This window comes from Nematolebias whitei, chromosome 22 (assembly GCF_014905685.2).
Source record: "Nematolebias whitei isolate Nwh7 chromosome 22, NemWhi1, whole genome shotgun sequence".
Taxonomy (NCBI): domain Eukaryota; kingdom Metazoa; phylum Chordata; class Actinopteri; order Cyprinodontiformes; family Rivulidae; genus Nematolebias; species Nematolebias whitei.
The window spans coordinates 3,247,902-3,270,019 of record NC_056519.1 but is presented as its reverse complement, the minus strand read 5'-3'; the positions used below and the strand labels follow the sequence as shown (position 1 = coordinate 3,270,019).

The following is a 22,118-nucleotide window of genomic DNA, read 5'->3' as shown; positions in this document are numbered from 1 at the left end:
CTTTGCCAAAGAGCTGGTTGATGATGCCACCACGAATCGGCACAGTTGGCGTCACTCACTCACCTGCTGCCCAGCTCACATGGCTCGCACCCCAGATCCTGGACTCACTGAAGGGATTGTGTATCCTCTCTGGCCTGGGGGTGCCTCGGGTTCCTCCAGGAGGACCTGGAGAGTGTCGCTGGGAAAAGGGATGTCTGGGTTTGTTGCCTCCAGAGACCAACTACAGATAAACTGTCAGATCTTTGTACACACCTTTGTGGCTCTTGTCTCAAAACCTGTTGTGAGGGAGTTCTCTAAATGTCTCAAAACATTTGGGAGAGTTCTTGATTCCCTCCGGTGAGTCGTTGAGGTGCGCTCTCCTGTCACAGGAGCTCTGACCACGATGGAAACATTTGAAGAACAAAGTATGTCCGGGTCATCGCGAGCATCTTGAACAATTAACATCTTAGTTTCCTTGATTTGAAAATATGAGACAACTTTAGGGGGTTTGGAGAACATCCATCCATCCATCCATCCATCCACACATCCATCTGTCCATCCAGACAGAGGGGGTGATAATGGACCCGTCCTTAAAACTCAACAGTCACGTAAACATGATGGTCAAATCCTGTTTTTTTCAGCTGAGACGGCTGTCTAAGCTGAAGCCTATACACTCCAAAAAGAACCTCGAGACAGTGATCCACGCCTTCATAACATCTAGGCTTGATTACTGCAATTCACTTCTGTTTGGAATCAGTCAGTCCTCCATTGCTCGTCTACAACTGGTCCAAAATGCTGCAGCCCGATTTTTAACTGGTACAGGCTATAGAGAGCACATCACGCCAGTTTTGGCCTCCCTGCACTGGCTACCCATTCACCTTCGGATCCATTTCAAAATTCTCATGTATGTTTTTAAATCACTGAACAGTTCCGCCCCATCCTATCTCACTGATCTTCTGCAGCCATATGTCCCACCGCGCTCTCTGAGGTCAGCAGACCAGATGCTTCTCTCAGTCCCTGAAACCCGTCGTAAGCTCAGAGGTGACAGGGCTTTCTCTGTTGCAGGTCCACGACTGTGGAATGAGTTGCCACTGAGTGTCCGGCAGGCTCCCACACTCTCAGTCTTTAAGTCTCGCTTGAAGACCCACTTCTATTCGCTTGCCTTTAACACAGTGTGATTTGTTTTGGTCCGGTCTGTTCTCTACTCTGTTGGCCATTTTAGTTAGCTTCTGCTGCTATTTGTACCTGTATTTCTATTTTATGTTTTCCTGTCTGCTGTGCATGTTTGTGTTCTTTTGTACAGCACTTTGGTTGGCCTTGTTGCTGTTTTAAGTGCTATATAAATAAATTGGTATGGTATGGTATCCATCCATCCATCTTTCATCCACCCACCCATAAATTCATTCATACATACATTCATCCATTCATCCATATATCCATACAGAAATTCATACATACATACCTAGGTAGGTAAGTAGGAAGGAGGTGGTGACTATCACCAGCAGTCACTGCGAGAGGCGGAGGACACATTGGACAGGTCTCCAGTCCATCACAGGGACACATAGTCAAGAGGGCCTGAGATGGTGTGGGGGCAGGGCAGCCGACTTGGGACCCTAAGGTCCTGGGTTCGATCCCCGGTCATTGCACATCTTGTGGTGTCTCTGAGCAGGACACCTAATCTCAAATTGCTCCCCGGGCACTCACACAGCTGCCCACTGCTCCACCTGGTCGTATCCCAGGTGCGATGGGTTAAATGCAGAGAACCAATTTCGTCTTTGTATGGGAACATACAATGATGACAAAACATAGCACTTCATTATTTTATTAAACAGACTCACCCACACCGAGGGACAATTAAGACTTAGCGATACACTTTACTTGCATGGTTAGATGCCGGCTCAAACCACTGTGCCACCGTGCAACGTGTTTGGAGACATGAATGAATGAATTTAAGTTGTAACAAAAGTAACTAAACTGCAACATCGCCTCCTTCCCTGAGATGTTGGGGTTTATTCACAATTGATGCGAACTAGTTGGGTAAGGTTTCAAGTGGAGGTTTGTGTATTTTATCTGTTTGGTCTCCAGCACTCAACCTGGGAAGTTAAAGGTTTAACCCACGTAGCTTGGTTTAATCTTCAGATCTTGTTTCTCTTCTCATCCATATTTCCACATTTTGAAATCCCTCTTCTTCTTGAAGATTACCTTGTTTTGTGACTGAGCCACGGGAACAAAAAGCTCCACTCAGGCTGTTGATTTTTCCCAACGTCTGTTTTGTTTACAACAATTACCCCGATGCTTCGGAACGAGCGTTTGTGTTTAATGGCGTTCATATTAGACTTTAACCGAGAGGCAGAGTTCACTTTTCTTAACGAGCTTCCTAACGTCATTGGGTAAAAACCCATCTGTTGTTCTCCACGAGAACCGATTTATAAACACCAGCACGCCTCTGACGAGCAGTCTTTTCCTGCCCTGACTCCTGTCGGGCTTAAAGATCCCGAGCAGGAGGATGAAACGGAGCTGGCAGAGCACCGAGACGACTCCTGCGAGGAACCAAAGACCAGTTTTATCCCTTTGATGTTGCTGATTCATAACGGGTCCTCTGAGGAACACAGACGATGACTACACCTGCGCTCTCCAGGCCTGGGGTTTTTTTTTCAGCAAAAAGGCGATGAAATTTAATGAGAAGGGAGACGGTGTTACCTGGACACGTCGGCTGGGTTAACGTTAAAGTGCGGAGGTGTGAATGTTGACCTACTCCCACAAAATGTAGAACAGCTCTCACTAACGAGCTCCGAGAAGATTTACCTTCTGGAGCCGTTAACGAGCTGCCGAGACGTCAGGAAGTAAAACAAGTTTTACAGATTCTGAATATTCCTCTTCGTCCGCTGATTGTTCTTTATGACGTAACCTTTTTGTTTCACCTAAAAAGTATTTTAATGGTGGATGAATTCAAAAAATGAAAATTTGAACAAATAATCTGCAGGTTTTTTTTATGTATGTTTGATATTTCTTTTTAATAAAACACAAAACTTTTCTTTCTTGTACGTTTTAATATTTTTCCCACAAATATGTATTTAGTTAGTAAACTGAACTCTTCTGATCAAGTTCAGTAGAGCTGAAGAGTGAAACTCAGTTTAAAGATGTAACGTCTGTGAAATGATGCCATTAAAAGTGTGCCGTGTGTTTCTGAGCGTAAAGACTGCGCAGCGGCCATTAAGCCACCTGACTGCTGATATCTGCGGATGGGTAATTTAGCAGAGCAGGTGGGCAGAGAGATAAGTCTTGTCACACTAATAAATCCCTCGGCGCTGAGGTGAATTCAATTTGCAGAGAGCAGAAAGACAGTGGAGGTGTCTGTCGATTGACCAGCTGTCAGAATTATCTGATAGCTGCTGGACAAAAACAGCGATTTAGCCGTAAAAACGTCTGGACCACGACGGCTGTAATAAACCAGCACGGTGCGGCTTCAGACTGATTTATTAGACCGCAGGCAGAGATAACGAGGATCCTTTCATCACACTTCAGCATTTAAAGAGAGAAAAATCTGAAGCAGTGCCACTGCTAAGAGCTGAATGACAGCTGAAGTTTACTGAAACTGAGCAGTTGCAGCTAAAGGACGCACAACACTAGCTAAAAGCTAAATGTAGGGAAAGACTGGCTATAAACAGCTAAAGGCTGGCCATAAGCAGCTGAAGGCTGGCTATAAGAAGCTAAAGGCTGGCTATAAGAAATGAAATGCTGGTTAGAAGCAGCTGAAGGCTGGCTATAAGAAGCTGAAGGCTGGCTATAAGAAGCTGAAGGCTGGCTATAAGCATCTGAAGTCTGGCTACATGGAATGGAAGTTTTAAATTAGAAAAAATGTTAAACCAATGGTGATCACGCTGACTCAGCATTTTCTCAAGATAACTGTTTTAAATAGGATAACAGAATCAGGATAACGGCAGAGTTTTTGGTCTTTGTAGCTGAAGAGTGTTTGTGTGGATCGATGTTTTTTCAGCCGACACCATGTTAGCGAACAGCAGCGCCGTGTTTTACAGCCACTGCTTTAATTAAACCCTCCCATCAGGACTAATGGAAGGAGAAACTCTGGATGTCAGACGACTAATTGCTGCACTCAGTCTCTCATTCACACACACGCACACGCACACACACACATGCACACGCACACACACACTCTTTGTCTTTTCTAATCAGCTGACTCTCCCTCCGAGTCTACCTCTACTTTTTAACGGATGTTCCTGCTTTAATGAGAAGCTCCTCGTTTTTTGTCTTTCAGCCTCCGGTCTTTTTCTCCTCCACTTCCTGCTGCTGTTCGACCTTTAAGACCTTTAATTGGGGTTAAGAGTTATAATTTGTGTTTGACTCTTAATATAAAACATGAAATGTTCCACCTAACAGCACATCTGATGAATCACTGAAACCAAATTACCGTACTTCTTGTTGTATAAGTCACATAAATTTACATTCCACTGACTTGTACAGCGACGCGACGCATTTGTTTTCCCATATTTATAACCTAATTTTTGTCTGAGATCTGACGATTTCATTAATTCTGAATAAAAATATTGAACACTACAGCCACTAGAGGGCCCTCAACTATATGGCAAGCCAAGTGTCTCATTAATAGGTAAAAGTGGCTATTAATGAGACACTTGGCTTGCCATACCAATCCACCTTCGTCTTGCTCCAGAACTCCTGGAGCAAACGTCAAATCATTTGCATTTTGCTGCACCGCCCAGGGGGAAATGTATCTGTTTAACGAAAAGTTCAACTGAGACACACCTTTACTAAAATGTTGAGCAAACGAAGAATTGTTTTTAGGTGTTAAATTGTTAAATTTTGAAGAAATGCACAATAAGTCGTCCCTGTGCATGCTCCCGCAGCCACAAATTGGCTTTTGAAATGCAGCTGATTTGATCGTTCAAGCGCATTTATTAAGGAAAAGTTAAACTGAGACACATCTTTGCTGTAATTTTGAGTAAACAAACAATTGTTTTTAAGTGTTAATCTTGTTAAATTCTTGTTAAAGTCCTCCCGTGCACGCTCCTGTGGCCACCATTTGGCAGCCAATCCATTTTTGGCACAACACATTTCCAGGTTGTCAGCGGTGACGCATAATAAATGTGATTTATACGACGAAAAAACTTATTTATGTTTATTCCACTTTATTAAACATAAAGTATTTGGACTGATAAGACTTGTACGGCGGAAAGTACGGTAATCTAAATGTCTGTCTTTAGTTGAATCGGACAGTTTTCTGCCTTTCGTTACATAGAATCATAAATATTTGAGACGAGTGTCGTCTCCTTGCATTAATAGTCTTTAACCGTACAAACACTTAAACATGAGGCCTCACCATCAATGAAGGAATGCATATCACCCGCCTTTTAGACTTTTCATCTTCTGTTGAGAAACGATTGAGTTGTATCTGTTCTGGTACAATATCTGTAAAAAATGTTGAGTCACCATTTCTGTCGGATAATGTGGATTCATGTGACTTCTAAAATGTAAATAATTTGCAGATGTTCATCCAGTTGTTTTGTAGCAGGACTCCTGGGTCACGGTTCAGTACAGACCACGAGGTTACACTTTGGTACCAGCTCGGTACAACAAGCGGAAAGGTACAAATACCAAAAGCTAGTGTTGTTTGTTTGTTTATAACAAACAATGACTCGGCTGAGACACAGAAAAACAAACAAGCACCCCTCTTAGTGAATAAATGCACGAATGTGAAATATCACGTTGTTTTGTCTGGACCAGCACTTTGAACTGTGAACCATGTCTGTGTCACAAACACGGTTTGATAACTCCAAAAAATTATATTTGTCTTTGGTGTAGAAAATAATATTTTAAAACAACAAATAACAAAAACCGAAGGATGTTTATTTCAGTTAATTTGACCAAGACCGGATGAAAAACGGGACGATACGGAGCAGACTAACTTTAATGTGAAAATATAAAATAAACGCCTCACCTCACTGCACTGAGGGAAAGTTACACTTGCACTGATTATGTAACAAAACTTTTTGCCATACATGGTAAAATAAGTCACTGGTACCATGAAAGCTACTGGGATGGTTCCTGAACACTGGGACATTTTTAAACCTTTTATTTGGACCTTAAATTAACATTTTTAACATCCTAACAAACATTTAAGGTGTACTTAATGTACTTTTATAGTTTTTGTATCTTTTATTCAGATTTTTTCCTAAGTTATTGCTGAAATTCTTGTAATTTACCGAATCTCAGTAAAAACATTAAGAAACGTCGTTTTTGTTTTTCAGACACGATGGAGCGCTGGTGGGTGTGGCCGCTGACGGTGGTCTCCATGGCAACGGTTTACCTGAGCCCGTGCGGGATCGCAGCGTTTTCCTCCGACACGCTGATCAACAACGTGGTGATGGACGACCGCACGGGCCGGCTGTACGTCGGCGCCGTCAACGGCCTCTACCAGCTGAACTCTGACCTGGGGCTGGAGGTGCGCGTTGAGACGGGCCCCAAGAAGGACAACCCACAGTGCACGCCGCCGGTCACCGACGCCTGCGAGAACTCCAAGGAAACCAACAACCACAACAAGCTGCTGCTGGTCTTCCAAGACCGGAACGAGCTGGTGGTCTGCGGCAGTCTCTTCAGGGGCATCTGCTCGCTGAGGAACCTGAGCAACGTGGACAACGTGGAGTACTACAGCGACAACAACGGGGAGAAGTCGTACGTGGCGAGCTCCGAGCAGGGCGTGTCTGTGGTGGGAGTGATGTCGTTCTTCCAGAAAGGAGGACAAAAACTCCCCGTGTTCCTGGTGAGGATTCAAACACACAGACACACAACGATGAGGTTTACTCGCGTAAATAAAAATAAATAAATGTCACAAACACCATCGTCTTCCACTTGTCCTGGAGTTGGGTCTTTGGTGCAGCAGCTGGAGCGGGAGGTCCAGACATCTGTCCAGACACTTCTTCCAGCTCATCTAGGAGGACTCCAAGCCGAGACACAGTCTCTCCAGCATGTCCTGGGTTTTCCATGGGGTCTCCTCCCAGTTGGACAAGCCTGGAAAAACTCCCTCGGGACGTCCGTCCCAGAAACCCAAACGTCCTCAACTGGCTCTTCTCAATGTGGACCAGCAGCGGCTCTGCTCCGTCTGACCCAGACGACTGAACTTCCCACCTGAGGGACAGTCCAGCCACCCTGTGGAGAAAACTATGGACCACTTGTATCTGAGATCTTGTTCTTTCAGTCTCTACCCAGAATTCGTGACCATAGGTGAGAGATCAACGTAGACCGACCGGTAAACGGAGATCTTCTTGCAGTTCAGCTTCCTCTTCACCACAATGGACCAGATCAGTGTACACAATACTGTAGAAGCTCCACTGATCCACCTGTCAGTCTCACGCTCCCTTCCCTCACTAGTGAACAAAACCCTGATGGGCCTAAAGTCCTCCACCTAAAGAAGCACCTCCGACCCAGAGTGGACAGTCCAGCCTTTAACGTCTGAGGACCATGACCTCAGATCTGGAGGTGCTGATCCTCAGACGCTTCACGATGGGCTGTGAACCGCTCCAGTGAGGGTTGGAGATCCTGGCATGATGTGGCCAACAGGACCACTTCATCTGTGAACAGGATGGATCCTGAGGTCACGGACTCAAACCCCCTCCGCCCTCTGGCTGCACCGAGACTTTTACTCATGAAGTCCTGGTTGTCAGACGAGTTTTTTCATGTTCAGGTGGATCCAGAAGGTCTTTGCTGGAAGGGAGTCTGTTTTCATGAAGTGTCTGTAAACGTTTTGTTTTCCTCCGTTTCGTTTTGTTTTAGGTTGCTAAAGGCTACGGCAGCTACGACAGCACCAAGCTGATCTCCACCCGCATCCTCCAGGAGTACAACAAAGAGTGGGTGTATTTCGACAGCATCATCGAGGCCTCCGCGGTCCAGGCAAACCCCTTCGTCCTGCGCTACCGTCACGACTTTCGCTTCGCCTTCAAAGACAACAACTTTGTCTACTTCCTGTTCTCCCGCACGCTCGGGCTGCCGGACAACAAGAACTTCACCTTCATTGCCAGGATGTGTGAGGACGATCAGAGTTATTACTCGTACACGGAGCTGCAGCTCAACTGTAGCGCCACCAACAAGTACAACAAGGTTCAGGTACTGTAATACACGTTTTACTCTTGAAGTACTTAAATATTTTAAATACTTTTTTTACACATTTAGTTTTAGTTACTTGAGGCCTGTTGAACCAGCCTGTTGGGAGGTTCTGTAGGAAGGACTTTGGTGTCCAGTGTCCAGCCTCAAGTTCTTCAGAGCAGACTCCGGTTCCAAAACTACAGCATGGCTTTTCATCTTAAACAACGGGAGAAGGTGGAGACGCCTCAACCCTCTGCTTTAAAGTCTAAGGTTAAAAGTAGCACAACACTAGCTAAAGGCTAAAATTAACAAAGGCTAGTTTAAGCTAAAAATAGCTATACACTTGCTGAAAGTAGTTTAAAAAATAGATGAAGCTAAATATAGAAAAAGGCAAGCTTAAAGCTAAAAGTAGCAATACAATTTCTAAAAGTGGCAAAAGGCTAGCTAAAAGCTAAAGTAACAAAATGTTAGCTGAAAGCAACAAAAGATTAAAACAAAAAATTGCAAAAGGTTAGTTAACAGCTAAAGTAGAAAAAAAAATCCAATAGCTAAATGTAGCCAAATGCTATCTAAAAACGGCAAAAGAAATACCTTAAGTACAAAAGGCTAATTAAAAGCCAACATAGCAATAGGCTGGCTAAAACCCAAAAGGAGCAAAAGGCTGGCTAGGAGCTAAAAGTAGCAAAACACTAGCTAAAGGCTAAAACTAATTAAAGGCTAGTTTAAAGGTAAAAATAGCAATACACTAGCTAAAAGTAGTTTAAAAATAGATTAAGCTAAATATAGAAAAGCTAAACGTGTAAAAACACTTTCTAAAAGTAGCTAAAGGCTAGCTAAAAGCTAAAAGTAACAAAATGTTCGCTGAAAGCAACAAAAGATTAAAACAAAAAATTGCAAAAGGTTAGTTAACAGCTTAAGTAGAAAAAATAGCTAATAGCTAAGTGTAGCAAAACACTATCTAAAAGCAGCAAAAGAAATACCTTAAACGTACAAAAGGTCATTTAAAAGCTAACGTAGCAAAAGCCAAAAGTAGCAAAAGGCTGGCTAAGAGCTAAAAGTAGCAAGACACTAGCTCAAGGCTAAAACTAATAAAAGGCATGTTTAAAGCTAAAAGTAGCAATACACTTTCTAACAGTAGCAAAAGTCAAGCTAAATGCTAAAAGTAACATAATGTTAGCTGAAAGCTACAAAAAATTAAAACAAAACCTTGTAAAAGGTTATTTAACAGCTGAAGTAGAAAAAATAGCTAATAGTTAAATGTAGCAAGGTGCTATCTACAAGCAGCAAAAGAAATTCCGTAAAAGTACAAAAGGCTAATTAAAATCTAACATAGCAAAAGACTGGCTAAAAGCTAAAAGCAGCAAAAGGATGGCTAGGTGCTAAAAGTGGCAAAATGTTAGCTACAAAGTGAAAGTAAAAAAACTGCAAAAAGATGAAACTATCAAAAGACTGGTTGATATCTAGGTTTGGCAAGAGGTTGACTAAAAGCTGAATCTATCCAAAGGCTAGCTAAGTGCTAAAAGTAGCAGAAATGTAGCTAGTAGCTAAATGCTAGAAGACAACAACGACTTGACCTTTACTGAGGACGATCAGAGGTTTTACTCGCACACGGAGCTGCAGCTCGGCTGTAGCTCCACCAACGTAAAGAGTCCACTTCTTGACCTCAGACATTTCGGAACGTTTGTCACAAAATCTTTAAATTATTTAAGTTGTTCTTACAGACAACATCTGCCTCTTCTGTGTCTCTTAGGCTGCTTTTGTTGGAGCCCCTGGTGCCGTTTTGGCCCTAAACCTGACCGCCTCGGGTCAGTACGGAACAGTTTCTGCGTCCGACAAGGTTCTGTTTGTGGCCTTCGCCTCAGAGGAGGAGACGTCGTCGGCTCTGTGTACGTACTTCCTGTTTCTTGAAGTTGGCAGAACATCAGATTGGGTCGAACCGTGTCGGTGAGATGCTTCTTCTGCTTGTTTGGAGCTGCCGCTTCATCTTAAAGCCAGCAGCTGAAGCGACGTCTCAGAACGGCTCATTTGGTGTCTTGCTCTGGAGAACTGATTATATCACAGTTTTATCAAAGAGCATTCTTGGCTTTGAGTTTTGACTTTAATGTTTGGAAATAAAATAAGAAAGTTATCCTCCCCAGAAAGTCTGTGTGAAGTTGATCATGTGTAACGGCCAGAAGTCGCTTCTCTCAGCTGTGCAGAAACTTTTCCACACTTTTAGATTATTTAGATTTATTTGATTAAATAAATCTTTATTTCCATGACTCCTGTTGTGGATTCATCCCAGTTCTCTGTCCAGTTATTCCAGTCATTTAACCTCATTTGTTTTAACTCTTGTAGCGCTTTGGTCCGACCTTCAAAACAACTTTAGGTACAATCTCATGCGTTGTCACACGATGTCGTGCTCAGACTGTGTGCTGAGGATGACCCCCGTCTACTACCACGTCAAACTCACAGAGTTATTTTTGTGTCTTTTAAGTCCAGTTTATCCAGTCAAACCTGTCCAGTGTTTCAGAAGATATTTAGCTAAAACAAACAGCTACAGATAACCATTTTGTACCCTAGTGGTACGAACTGTTGGGCAGGTACGAAGCGGAGGTACAATTTGACCGGCACCTGTTTAGTTGTAAACAGTCGAACTGCGTAAAGATAATTTGTTCATGAGAAGAGAAGTTTGGGTCCAGATGGTTTTGTTTGTTCCTGTCTGCAGGTTCGTACCCTCTGAAGTCCATCAACGATCGGCTGGTGGAGGTCATCGGAGCCTGTTACAGCCAAGCGGGCTCCATCAACGGAAAGCCCGCGGTCTACTCGCCGTACTCGTCCAAGTCCGAGGACGTGTGCAACGGCAACAGCAACACCAACAGCGGTCAGGTGAGGGGAAGCTCGTGTGAAGCTGGCGTGAAGCTGGACCAGTGGAGCCAAAGACTGAAACGTGTCCTCCTCTCCTTTAGAGCCCCATGGTTGATTTATACAAATGTGGAGCAGAGTTCCTGCCGTCGCCTTTAGCCAGCAAGGCTGCGTTCGCCTTAACAGCCGAGCCTTCGTGGTTCCGTAACGTTCACATGACTGCGGTGGCTGTGGCCGTGGAGATGGAGCACGCCGTGGCGTTTGTGGGCACCGCCAACGGAGAGGTAGCCGACGCTTGGACCGCAGCGTCGAGCTAAAGTCTTCTTTTACTGTTCTTCTGTTTGTCACGTCATCGCTGGCCCTCAGAGACAAACTGTAACAGAAGAAACACTTCCTGTGACACTGAATGACTGAAACTGGGTTCAAAAAGCTAAAAGAAGCCGAACATAAGCTAAAATAAGCCAAATGCTAAAATTGCAATAGACTTTTGAAAGATTAAAACAACCAAAATTCTAGCAAAAGGTATAAAAAAATCTATCCTATATTGACAAAACATTGTGTACAAGCTAAAAGTAGCGAAGGGCTACTTAAAAGGCTAAATTTAGTGAAGGCTAGCTCAAAGCTAAAAATGGCAAATAAATAGCTAGCATTAGCAACATGGTAATTTTAATACACATTAGCAAAAGGCTAGCTAAAACCTGATATCTAGAGAGGAAAAGTAACTAAATGTCAGCTAAATGCTAAAAGTAGTAAAAGCCTGGCTAAAGGCTAAGAATGTTCATTCAACCTTTATTTATACAATTAATCCCATTGAGCCTCAGGGACTCGTTTACAAGAGAGATCTGAGCAAAATAGCAAAAGTCTGGCAAAGATCCAAAAGTTGCTAAAGCTAGGCTAAAAGCTAAAATCAGGAAAAGGCCTTCCAAAAGCTTAAAGTGGCAAGACTTGCTAAAAGCTAGAAATGGCAATAGGTTGGCTAATAACTTAAAGTGGCAAAATGCTACAAGCTAAATGTAGCAAAAAGCTAGCTTCAAGCTAAACTAAACAAAAAAATCAAGCTAAATGTCTAAATCAAAACGGTGTCAACATATGGTGAAAGACTATGTAAGCTCTAAAAGCAGCAAAAGACTATTTTAAAGCTAAATGTTGCAAAATGCTAGTTTAAAGCTATGTATAGCAAAAGGCTACCTAAAAGCTAAAAGTAGCAAAGATAATGTCACAAAATAATAGTCTAAAGCATCCAAAAATGGGTAAATAGTGACTAAAGGCTGATTAAACGCAAAAAAATTTTTTAAAAAGCTGGCTGAAGTTTGAAATTTTCTTAAGCCTAAATGTTAAAATCTGCCAAGTTCTGGCTAAAAGTAGCAAAATGCTGGTAAAAAGCTAAAAGTTATTAAAAGCCTGAAATCGTAAAAGACTAGCTAAAATTTAAATGTTGCAAAATGCGAGCTGAAAGATACAATTTGAAAAAAAAAGTAGCTAAAGACACAATGTCAGGAGATGCTAAAAGCTTAGACACAAAACAATAGCTAAAAGCTTAAAGTAGCAAAAGGCTAGTTTGAAGCTAAAAGTAGCCTCACGAGACAAAAACAGGGCCGGTAGCTGAACGTCTGAAGGAATCAGAGATCCTAACAAACTTCTATGGAGAAAATATATTTTTATTTAATATGTTGAGAAGTATTGAATGTTTATTAATATTTTTTTTGTTTGTGTTTACTTGAGTATTTGCCAGATAATAAATTCTGTGTTTTGAAGTGTTCAGGTGAGTGAGGGTCCAGGTTCAGCCGCTTTGTGTTCCTGCAGGTGCTGAAGGTGCATCTGTCGGCTCAGCCCGAGACGTACGGGCGCGCGTCGAGCGACGTCACCGGGGACAAGGTCAACAAGAACCTGCTGTTCGATTCCAGCCTCCAACATCTGTACATCACCACGGAGAAAAAGGTCACGTGCACACCGAGCGCATCGATCGCTCCTCTTCTCTCAATCCATTCCTCGCTGCTTCCGAACGCCTCGCTGTCGGCGACTTACTTCTGCTCCTCTGCCTCATCCATCAGGCCGCCGCCTTAATGAGCGCGTCGTGTTGTTTGATCATTTATTCATTCGGTCGACGAGCGCCGACACATCCGTCTGCGTTACCACACAAGTCGGCCATTGATTCGCTGCCCCTCTTGTTCTCCACTCACATCTTTTCCCGCCGTTCGTCTCTCCCTCCCTTTGTCTTTTCATCTCTCGCTCGCCATCGCTCTCGCCGCGCCGAGGTGAAATGGGTGTTATTGATTGAGAAATGAATTAATTACAGACGCACTTGAAGAGAGCGATTTGCTTTGATCAAGTGGCGCGTCGACGCCGGAGCTCGCTCCAGCTGCTCGTTTCCATTTATCAGACGGAGACGGAAAGATTGTAGGAAATGTCACAGCAGCTCAAGATAAATGTTTAATTTCCATATTTTCCAAAGTAAAGAAGTCGCTGCGCTCCAAGATCGTTCAAACATTCGTACGTTCACGCAGTAAAGCTGAAACTTGATGGGAGGCGTTCAGCTTTTATTTTGTAAAACTAGTCGTAGCTGTGGGCCGTTTCCTGCCGGACAGCTCCGTTTCCACAGCCTCGATTTTGAAACAGTCGGGACTTTTTGTAAAAATTAAATCAAAACTGAGTTCCACGACTGGAACGAATAAAGCTCTATCAGGCAAAGAGGAGAAACGGCTGTCGTCTTCCGTGGATCACAGCTCGTTTTTAAATGGACCGAGACAAAGTGGACAACTGTCCTGTGATTAGACGAGTCCAAGTTTTAGAAACCGCGGTTAAATATTTCAAACTGACCGTGATGTGAAGGTAAATTGGTTTGTTTAAACCGTCAGAAGATGAAAGGAGTTGTCTGTTTATTTGTTTAAAAAGCCAAAGAGTTGTGTCCTTTCACAATAAAAGCCTCTTCTGTGTATTCAGATCACCAAGGTTCCGGTCCAAACGTGTCACCTGAAGAAGGACTGCCACTCCTGCGTCTCCATGAAGGACCCGTTCTGTGGCTGGTGTGTCCTGGAGGGAAAGTGAGTCCAACCGAGTGCCGAATGTCAGCTGAAGGAGCTGAAACTAAGCTGAAGCAGAACATGAGCTAAAAACTAAAAGTTCAAAACCTTAGCTAAAAAAAAAACATGCCATTAGCTACAACAGCAAAGTGCTAATTCAAAGTTAAAAATACTAAAAGTTAAAAGTAGCAGAACTAAAGCTAAAAATAGCAAAAGGCTAGCTAAATGTTTAAGGCTTGCTATAGCCACAAAATATTATCTAATAGCTATGTGACCAAATTGTGTGCCAAAACGCTAGCTAAAGGAAAGTAGTAAAAGGATAGCTAAAATTAGCATAGCACTAGCTACAATTTAACTTTTGTAAAGGTACTTAAAAGCAACATCAACAAATAGCTAAAAGTAGCATATTGCTTGTTAAAATCAAAATAGTTAAAAGGTGGTTAATAGCTGAAGTAGTGAGAAGGAAGCTAAAAATTAAAAGTACCTAAAGGCTAGCTGTAAGAAAACGTAGCAAAACTGTAGCTAAAAGTAGCTGAAGAACAGCTAAAAACCAAAAGTTGCAAAAGGTTAGCTGAAAGTAGCATTTGCTAGCAAAAAAAATCCAAAGTAACAAAATGCAGTTAAAAACGAAAAATGGCAAAAAGCTAGCTAAAAGCTAAAGTGTAGTGTAATGGTAGCCAAAAACAGCAAAAAGCTAGCTGAGCTGAAATAAGCTAATGTAAGCTGAAAGGTAAAAATAGCAAGAAGTTAGCTAAAAGTGTCAAAAATCTCTCTAAACGTTAAAAGTAGCAAAGATCCAGTTAAAAGCCAAAAAGCAGAATTGTAACTAAAAATAGCTAAAGGCTAGCTGGAAATGAAGATTCAGAGAGCCAGTAGCTGAATCTGGTTTGACAGAGAAACTTCTGTTTGAAGGAGCCGAATAAATCTTTGTTTCTTTAGAGAAATTCAAAAAGCGTTCAATACAAAAACAACTGGACTTTGTAACAGAAGACGTTTTGCTCCTCGTCACGTCTTCTGTTACAAATAAAGTCCAGTTGTTTTTGTATTGAACGCTTTTTGAATTCATCATGTCCTGGATGACTGAGACTCTTCACCAGCTTTAGACAAATTAAAATAAAGTGAAATATTTTTAAAATGTATGAAAGGTTCAGAAAACAAACTGAAACTAAAAGCTGACTCAGCATTCACACCTCATCCTTTGTGTCCCGTCGTCCTCTGGGACACTTCTTTGATGTGTTGTCCACATGTCTGTCTCTCAGGTGTATTGTTCACCTGTCTGTCTCTCAGATGTATGCGTTGTCCACATTTCTGTCTCTCAGGTGTATTGTTCACCTGTCTGTCTCTCAGGTGTATGCGTTGTCCACCTGTCTGTCTCTCAGGTGCAGCAGGAAGCAGGACTGCAGCAGGTCTGAGGAGGCCAACACGTGGCTGTGGTCGCCCCACCAGCAGTGTCTTCGGATCCAAACCTTCCAGCCGCCGAACCTCAGCTGTGAGAAGAGGCACCAGGTGGGCGGGACTCCCAGGAATTATTCTGTCCTGCTGAGGTCAGCTGATCATCAGCTGATCTGCTGAGGTCAGCTGATCATCAGCTGATCTGCAGCTGAGCATCTGGATTCAGGACTTCCTGAGAATTCCTGTTTCATCAGCTCAGATTTCCAAACTGATAAAACTCCATCTGGTGCAGAGTCCAGGACCCCACTGGGGGTCTTCAAGCACCAACTTGGAGGTCTTGCAGAGACCAAAACCACGTCAGACTATAGATCATCAATCAGACACAAATATGGCTCCTAGAAGTTTTTATTTTATTTCAAAGCGTTTGTTTTTTGTTGAAGATGTTCGGCCTCGTCCGTTTAGACGGCGGAGCTTTAACTTCCCTGTTCGTGCACGTTAATGGACTCGACCTCCTGACGCTCGTTAGCAGCCGGCTCAACACGACGGGACTTTTGTTTCCCAACGACTGAGAACACGCACAAACGCGTCGGCTCAGAATAAATGTTGGTGAAACCCGTTTTTGTCACATTCTGTGGGGTTCAATGAAGAAACGGCTTTTCTTTAAAGTCCTGGTGAATTTTTATCGTAATGGAGACGAAGTCGTGTCGGCGCTCAGACTAACGATGAAAAATGGCCGCTGCGCAGCGTTAATGAAGGACCTGATAAACTCGTTTATTATAAAAGCTGTTGGCTTGTAAGAAACATTAGTTTTAATCAAGTGGATGTGACATGTTTATTAATAAAACCATCAAAAGGATTTGGCTGCAACGACTTCACAAGTTTACAGAAATTATATTTGAGACTTTGAACGTTTCAGGAGAATCGTCCAACTTAAACAGATCTTTGAAAAACATAAAAGTTTATTTAAAATGTTTAATTTTCTGGGACTCGTTTCAGCCGTGAAGCCGAGTCCCATCGATGTCCACGGGAAAGTTTTCACATTTTTTAATTTGTGAGTTTAAAAACAGTCCGAGTGAACTGGTCCTGACGTCACGTGGTTCTAAATGTTTGTTGTTTGGGTTCTTCCAAAGCTGCAGAAGATCTGAACCAGAAACTGAAACGAAACGTGAACATTAACGAGACGATCTGAATCTTCTGTAAAACTACACATTAAGTCCTCTGCGCTGAAACGTCCTGAACTAAAATATAGCTGAACAGTAGCTTAAAACCTGTAAACCAGTAGCAAAAAAGCTAAAATTAACAAAACAGAAGCTGAAATTAGATTGAGCCAAATTAAAAACCATAGGGAAAAGCTAATATTAGCAAACCAGTAGCTAAAGGCTAAGCCAAGTAAAACGGTAGCTTAAGATTAAAGATAATGGAATGGAAGCTAAACTGTAAACAAAAGCTAAAGTCCATAAATACACAGCTAAAATTGACCTAAACCTAACCTAAAGATAAAAGCAAAAATTAGCAAACCAGTAGCTAAAAACTAATTAGCTAAACAAACCTTAAAATGAGGAAAACTGTAAAAAGTCAACCAAAATGTTGCTAAGTGCTACAATCACTAGCTGTAGGCTACAATAAGCAAAACAGAAGCTGAAATTAGCTTCAGCTAATTAAAAAAAACGTATTGAAAAGCAAAAAACTAGCAAAACGATAGGTAAAAGCTAATATTAGCAGTCCATGAGCTAATGGTTAATTCAAGCAAATCGATAGCTTAAGACTAAAAATAAGGGAACAGAAGCCAAACTGTAAACAAAAGCTAAAGTCTGTAAAAACAGCTAAAGTTAATCAAACCTAACCTATTGATTAAAAACAAAAACCGACGCCGTAGCAGAAAGCAAAAATTATTAAGCCAGTAGCTAAAAGGTATAATTAGCAAAGCCAATGTTTAACTTGTTAAACCATAGATATAATTAGCGTAACTGTAGCCACAAGCTTGCATAGCCAAAATGTTGCTAAATGCTAAAAACCTGCAGCTATAGGCCACAATAAGCAAAACAGAAGACGAACTGAGAAAAACTATAAATAAAAGCTAAAATCAATTAAACCATACCTAAATTTTGTATATTCATAGTCAAATCTCTAATTTAAACACAGTTTTATACTTTTTAAAAGCTAAACAAATGTTTAAAAGCAAAACTGTAAAAAGATGTTTTGAAGAATTTAATCTGATGTCAGTGTTTTTATAAATAAAGTTTAGTATTTTTAAAAGAAATAATTATAAATGCTAGACGTCACGTCGTCCTCTTCCTGGTCGAGCCGTGTTTGATTTCTGAACGGATAAAATGAAACAAAGTTTGTGAAACAAGATGAAGATTCAAGTCTCGACGTGAAAACAGTTCCTTCCAACACGGAGCCGACGCCGCGCTGCTTTCATTTTATCTTTTGGTAACTTCAGGAAAATCAAATCAGCACTTTGATCTTCTCTGAACAGAAACTTTCTCCGGGCTCGTGAATTTGTTGCATCTTAATGAGGAACTTTGAAACGATCGCCTCGGTTACGACCTCCGATAAAATCGATTTGGTCTTTTAACGGGGAAAAAATAAAAAGGTTGATTCGTGTAAATTGCTGAATTTAAAGAGAAGAGAAACTCTCAGGTGGTTTTTGTTCAGGAGTTCCCAAAGATCAAAAAGTTCCAAATTAAACTTCGGCTGCAAAATTAAAACCGCCGAGGTCAGCAAGAAGTCAGGGGGAGCTCATGTTTGAGCAGCGCAGCCGAATAGTAATTATTACTGACACACACGCACACACACACACACACACACACACACGCACACACACACACATGCACACACACACACACACACACACACACGCACACACACACACACGCACACACACACGCACACACACACACACGCACACACACACACGCACGCACACGCGGTTCTTTCATGTTCACTCGATCAGCCGAAAGCTCGATCCATCAAGGTCCACTCGGTGTTTGAGACTCGTTTCTTCTGTTTTAAAATATTTTTGTTCAGAGTCTATGAGCCTGAAATAAAAATACACAATTTAAGTGACTTATTTGATTTAAATGTCTTTAAGTTTAAATTCAGGTTTGGTTAAATCAACCAAATCTTTTATTATGTTCGAGAGGAAACAAGTTGTTTCACCTCCTTATGAAGCACAACGCACAAGACCAGCTTGTTTTTTTCTTTTAATGAACTGTTGAGCACCAAGCGCTGAGCGACCGGACCAGTCCAGACCGGTCCAGACCGGTCCAGACCAGTCCAGACCAGTCCAGACCAGTCCAGACCAGTCCGGACCGGTCCAGACCGGTCCGGACCATCCAGCATGTTTTCAGTCAAGCCGACAGGAGTCAGCCGTAATGGGCCCTGCTGCAGCCTGCATGCATGTGGCTCTGCTTGTACTGAATTGTTTACTCGTGCACAAAACAAGTGTTTGTGCTCCTTATTCAAACAGGTTGGTCTAAACGAGAGCCAGGACTCCACATCATCCCCCACTGAGAGGAATGTGTTATTTTTTTATAAGATCAAAAATAGCATTTACAGGTCCTTCTCAAAAAATTAGCATATAGTGATAAAGGTCATTATTTTCCATAATGTAATGATAAAAATGAAACTTTCATATATTTCAGATTCATTGCACACCAACTGAAATATTTCAGGTCTTTAATTGTTTTAATACTGATGATTATGGCATACAGCTCATGAAAACCCAAAATGCCTGTCCCAAAAAATTAGCATATTTCATCCCACCAATGAAAGACAAGTGTTTTTAATACAAAAAACACCAACCTTCAAATAATCATGTTCAGTTATGCACTCAATACTTGGTCGGGAATCCTTTTGCATGAATGACTGCTTCAAGGCGGCGTGGCATGGAGGCAATCAGCCTGTGGCACTGCTGAGGTGTTATGGAGGCCCAGGGTGCTTCGATAGCAGCCTTAAGCTCATCCAGAGTGTTGGGTCTTGTTCTCTCAACTTTCTCTTCACAATATCCCACAGGTTCTCTATGGGGTTCAGGTCAGGAGAGTTGGCAGGCCAATTGAGCACAGTAATACCATGGTCAGTAAACCATTTACCAGTGGTTTTGGCACTGTGAGCAGGTGCCAGGTCGTGCTGAAAAATGAAATCTTCATCTCCATAAAGCTTTTCAGCAGATGGAAGCATGAAGTGCTCCAAAATCTCCTGATAGCTAGCTGCATGGACCCTGCCCTTGATAAAACACAGTGGACCAACACCAGCAGCTGACATGACACCCCAGACCATCACTGACTGTGGGTGCTTCACACTGGACTTCTGGCATTTTGGCATTTCCTTCTCCCCAGTCTTCCTCCAGACTCTGGTACCTTGATTTCTGAATGACATGCAAAATTTGCTTTCATCTGAAAAAAGTACTTTGGACCACTGAGCAACAGTCCAGTGCTGCTTCTCTGTAGCCCAGGTCAGGCGCTTCTGCCGCTGTTCCTGGTTCAAAAGTGGCTTGACCTGGGGAATGCGACACCTGTAGCCCATTTCCTGCACACGCCTGTGCACGGTGGCTCTGGATGTTTCTACTCCAGACTCAGTCCACTGCTTCCGCAGGTCCCCCAAGGTCTGGAATCGGCCCTTCTCCACAATCCTCCTCAGGGTCCGGTCATCTCTTCTCGTTGTGCAGCGTTTTCTGCCACACTTTTCCCTTCCCACAGACTTCCCACTGAGGTGCCTTGATCCAGCACTCTGGGAACAGCCTATTGGTTCAGCAATTTCTTTCTGTGTCTTACCCTCTTGCTTGAGGGTGTCAATGATGGCCTTCTGGACAGCAGTCAGGTCGGCAGTCTTACCCATGATTGCAGTTTTGAGTAATGAACAAGGCTGGGAGTTTTTAAAAGCCTCAGGAATCTTTTGCAGGTGTTTAGAGTTACGTCGTTGATTCAGAGGGTTAGGTTAATAGCTTGTTTAGAGAACCTTTTCATGATATGCTAATTTTTTGAGAAGGACTTGTATAATGAGGTTTCAATACGGTTGATGTTGCTCCAGAGGGCCACTAGAGGGCAGTGATGTTACAGGAGCATTTTAAACAATTCTAACAAACTCTAAATGTTTTGAGTCTTTGTCAGGAACGAGTTTATTGACAGCACCAAAAAAACAAAGAAATACAAACAAATGTTTTTATTTTTCCTTCCACTGTGAACTTCCAAGGGTTAAAAAAAACGTCACAGGGTTAAATTTCTCTCTCAGGTATTTGTCGTAGTTTATTTGTGTTAAACTGTAATGTCTGCTCCTCCTCCTCAGGTTGAAATCAACATCCCGAGCCTCCCCAGGCTCATGAAGCACGACGAGCTGCTGTGTTCCTTCGACTGCGTCCGGCAAGGCCAGATTTTTAATTTCACCACCAGCGCCACGGCGGTCAAGGACAATCCGGTTCAGGTGGTGTGCTCGCTCCCCGACCCCGAGATCATCCCGCCCACGCCTGCTCAGCAAGGTACACGGACCCAAGGGTTCTGATCAATGGCAGCGCGCTCGTGTTTCTTAAATCTGCCGTCTGTGAACGGGAAACAAGTTTATTCTTTTAACGATAAACAGAAGTAAAGTACACGCACAGGTGTAAAGATCAGCTGCTGTTAGCCGTGGAAGCTAACTGTAGAAGAATATCAGCTGTTAGCTTTAGCAGCTAAACTTCATTTTTGTTCTGTAGAAGTTCACAGATCAGCTCCAAATAGTTTGTTCTCTTTAGAATCTGCTTCGGTAGCTCAGTGGTTAGGTGCCGCAGCCTTGAAGTCTTGGGGCTGACGGTTCGAGCCCAGGTTGCGTCAGGACGAGCATCGGGTGTAAAAAGAATAAATAAAATGTCAAATCTTTCATGCGAGTTCAAGCACTGTGGCAACCTCTACTGAAGGAAGCAGCCGAAAGAAACTTCTGCCTCTTTTAGCTTTTATTTACTATTCTACTCCTTTTAGCTACTCTTTGCTGAATTTAGCTTTAGCTCTTGTTTTGTTAGTTTTAGCCTTTAGTGTTTGTTTTGGTAATTTATTTTCATCAGTTTTGCTACTTTTAGTTACTGTTGCATTATTTCTAGTTACTGTTTTTATTTTAGCTTTTATAATATTTTTATTTTAGGCTACAGTGTTGCTGATTTCTAGCTACTGTTCCTGTTGTTTGCTTTAACTTAAACACTTTTTTGTTTAAGCTAAAATCTAGGTTATCTGTATCTGTTTTGCTAAATTTGGCTACTGCTGTGCTATCTTTAGCTACTGTTTTGTTAAATTGAAGCATTTGTTTTGGGTAATTTTTGCTACAGTTTTACAAATTTTAGCTTCTATCTTGCTCTTTTTAACTCGATCATCTTTTTGCTACTTTGTGCTACAGTTTAGCAGATTTTAGCTTTAGTATTTTTTTAATGTTAGCTGCAATGGTCATTTAATCATGATTTTTACTTTTAGCTTTGGAATTTGTTTTTGCTCATTTTAGCTACTGCTTTGCTACATTTAGCTACTGTCTAGCTACTTTTAGTTTTATTACACGTAGCCACAGTTCAGCTAATTTTATGTACAGTTTTATTTTTAGTTTCAACATTAGCATCTTTCGCTACTTTGAGCTAAAGTGTTGCTGATTTTGAGCTCCGGTTTTGTTTATTTTAGCTTCAGCATCTTCAGATTTTTAGCCACAGCTTTGCTCATGCTAGCATCCAAGCTGCTTCTTTTTTTCTGCTGTTTTGCTCCTTTTAGCTTTTTTCTGTTCTGCTCCTTTTAGCTTTTTCTGTTCTGCTCCTTTTAG

The 22,118-nt window shown here is 42.2% G+C and overlaps 1 protein-coding gene across 1 annotated transcript in view; it reads left to right on the top strand.

Annotated features, from left to right (window-relative positions):
- The window catches only part of LOC119428108 (plexin-B2), a 186,296-nt gene that overhangs the window by 134,431 nt on the left and 29,747 nt on the right, over positions 1-22,118 (top strand). The window contains exons 3-11 of the mRNA XM_037695749.1: positions 6,264-6,775; positions 7,786-8,115; positions 9,845-9,980; positions 10,802-10,962; positions 11,043-11,222; positions 12,742-12,876; positions 13,879-13,979; positions 15,338-15,464; positions 20,637-20,826. Of these exons, the coding sequence (XP_037551677.1) occupies positions 6,269-6,775; positions 7,786-8,115; positions 9,845-9,980; positions 10,802-10,962; positions 11,043-11,222; positions 12,742-12,876; positions 13,879-13,979; positions 15,338-15,464; positions 20,637-20,826 (1,867 nt within the window). The 5' untranslated portion in view covers positions 6,264-6,268. The remainder of the gene's footprint in view (positions 1-6,263; positions 6,776-7,785; positions 8,116-9,844; positions 9,981-10,801; positions 10,963-11,042; positions 11,223-12,741; positions 12,877-13,878; positions 13,980-15,337; positions 15,465-20,636; positions 20,827-22,118) is intronic.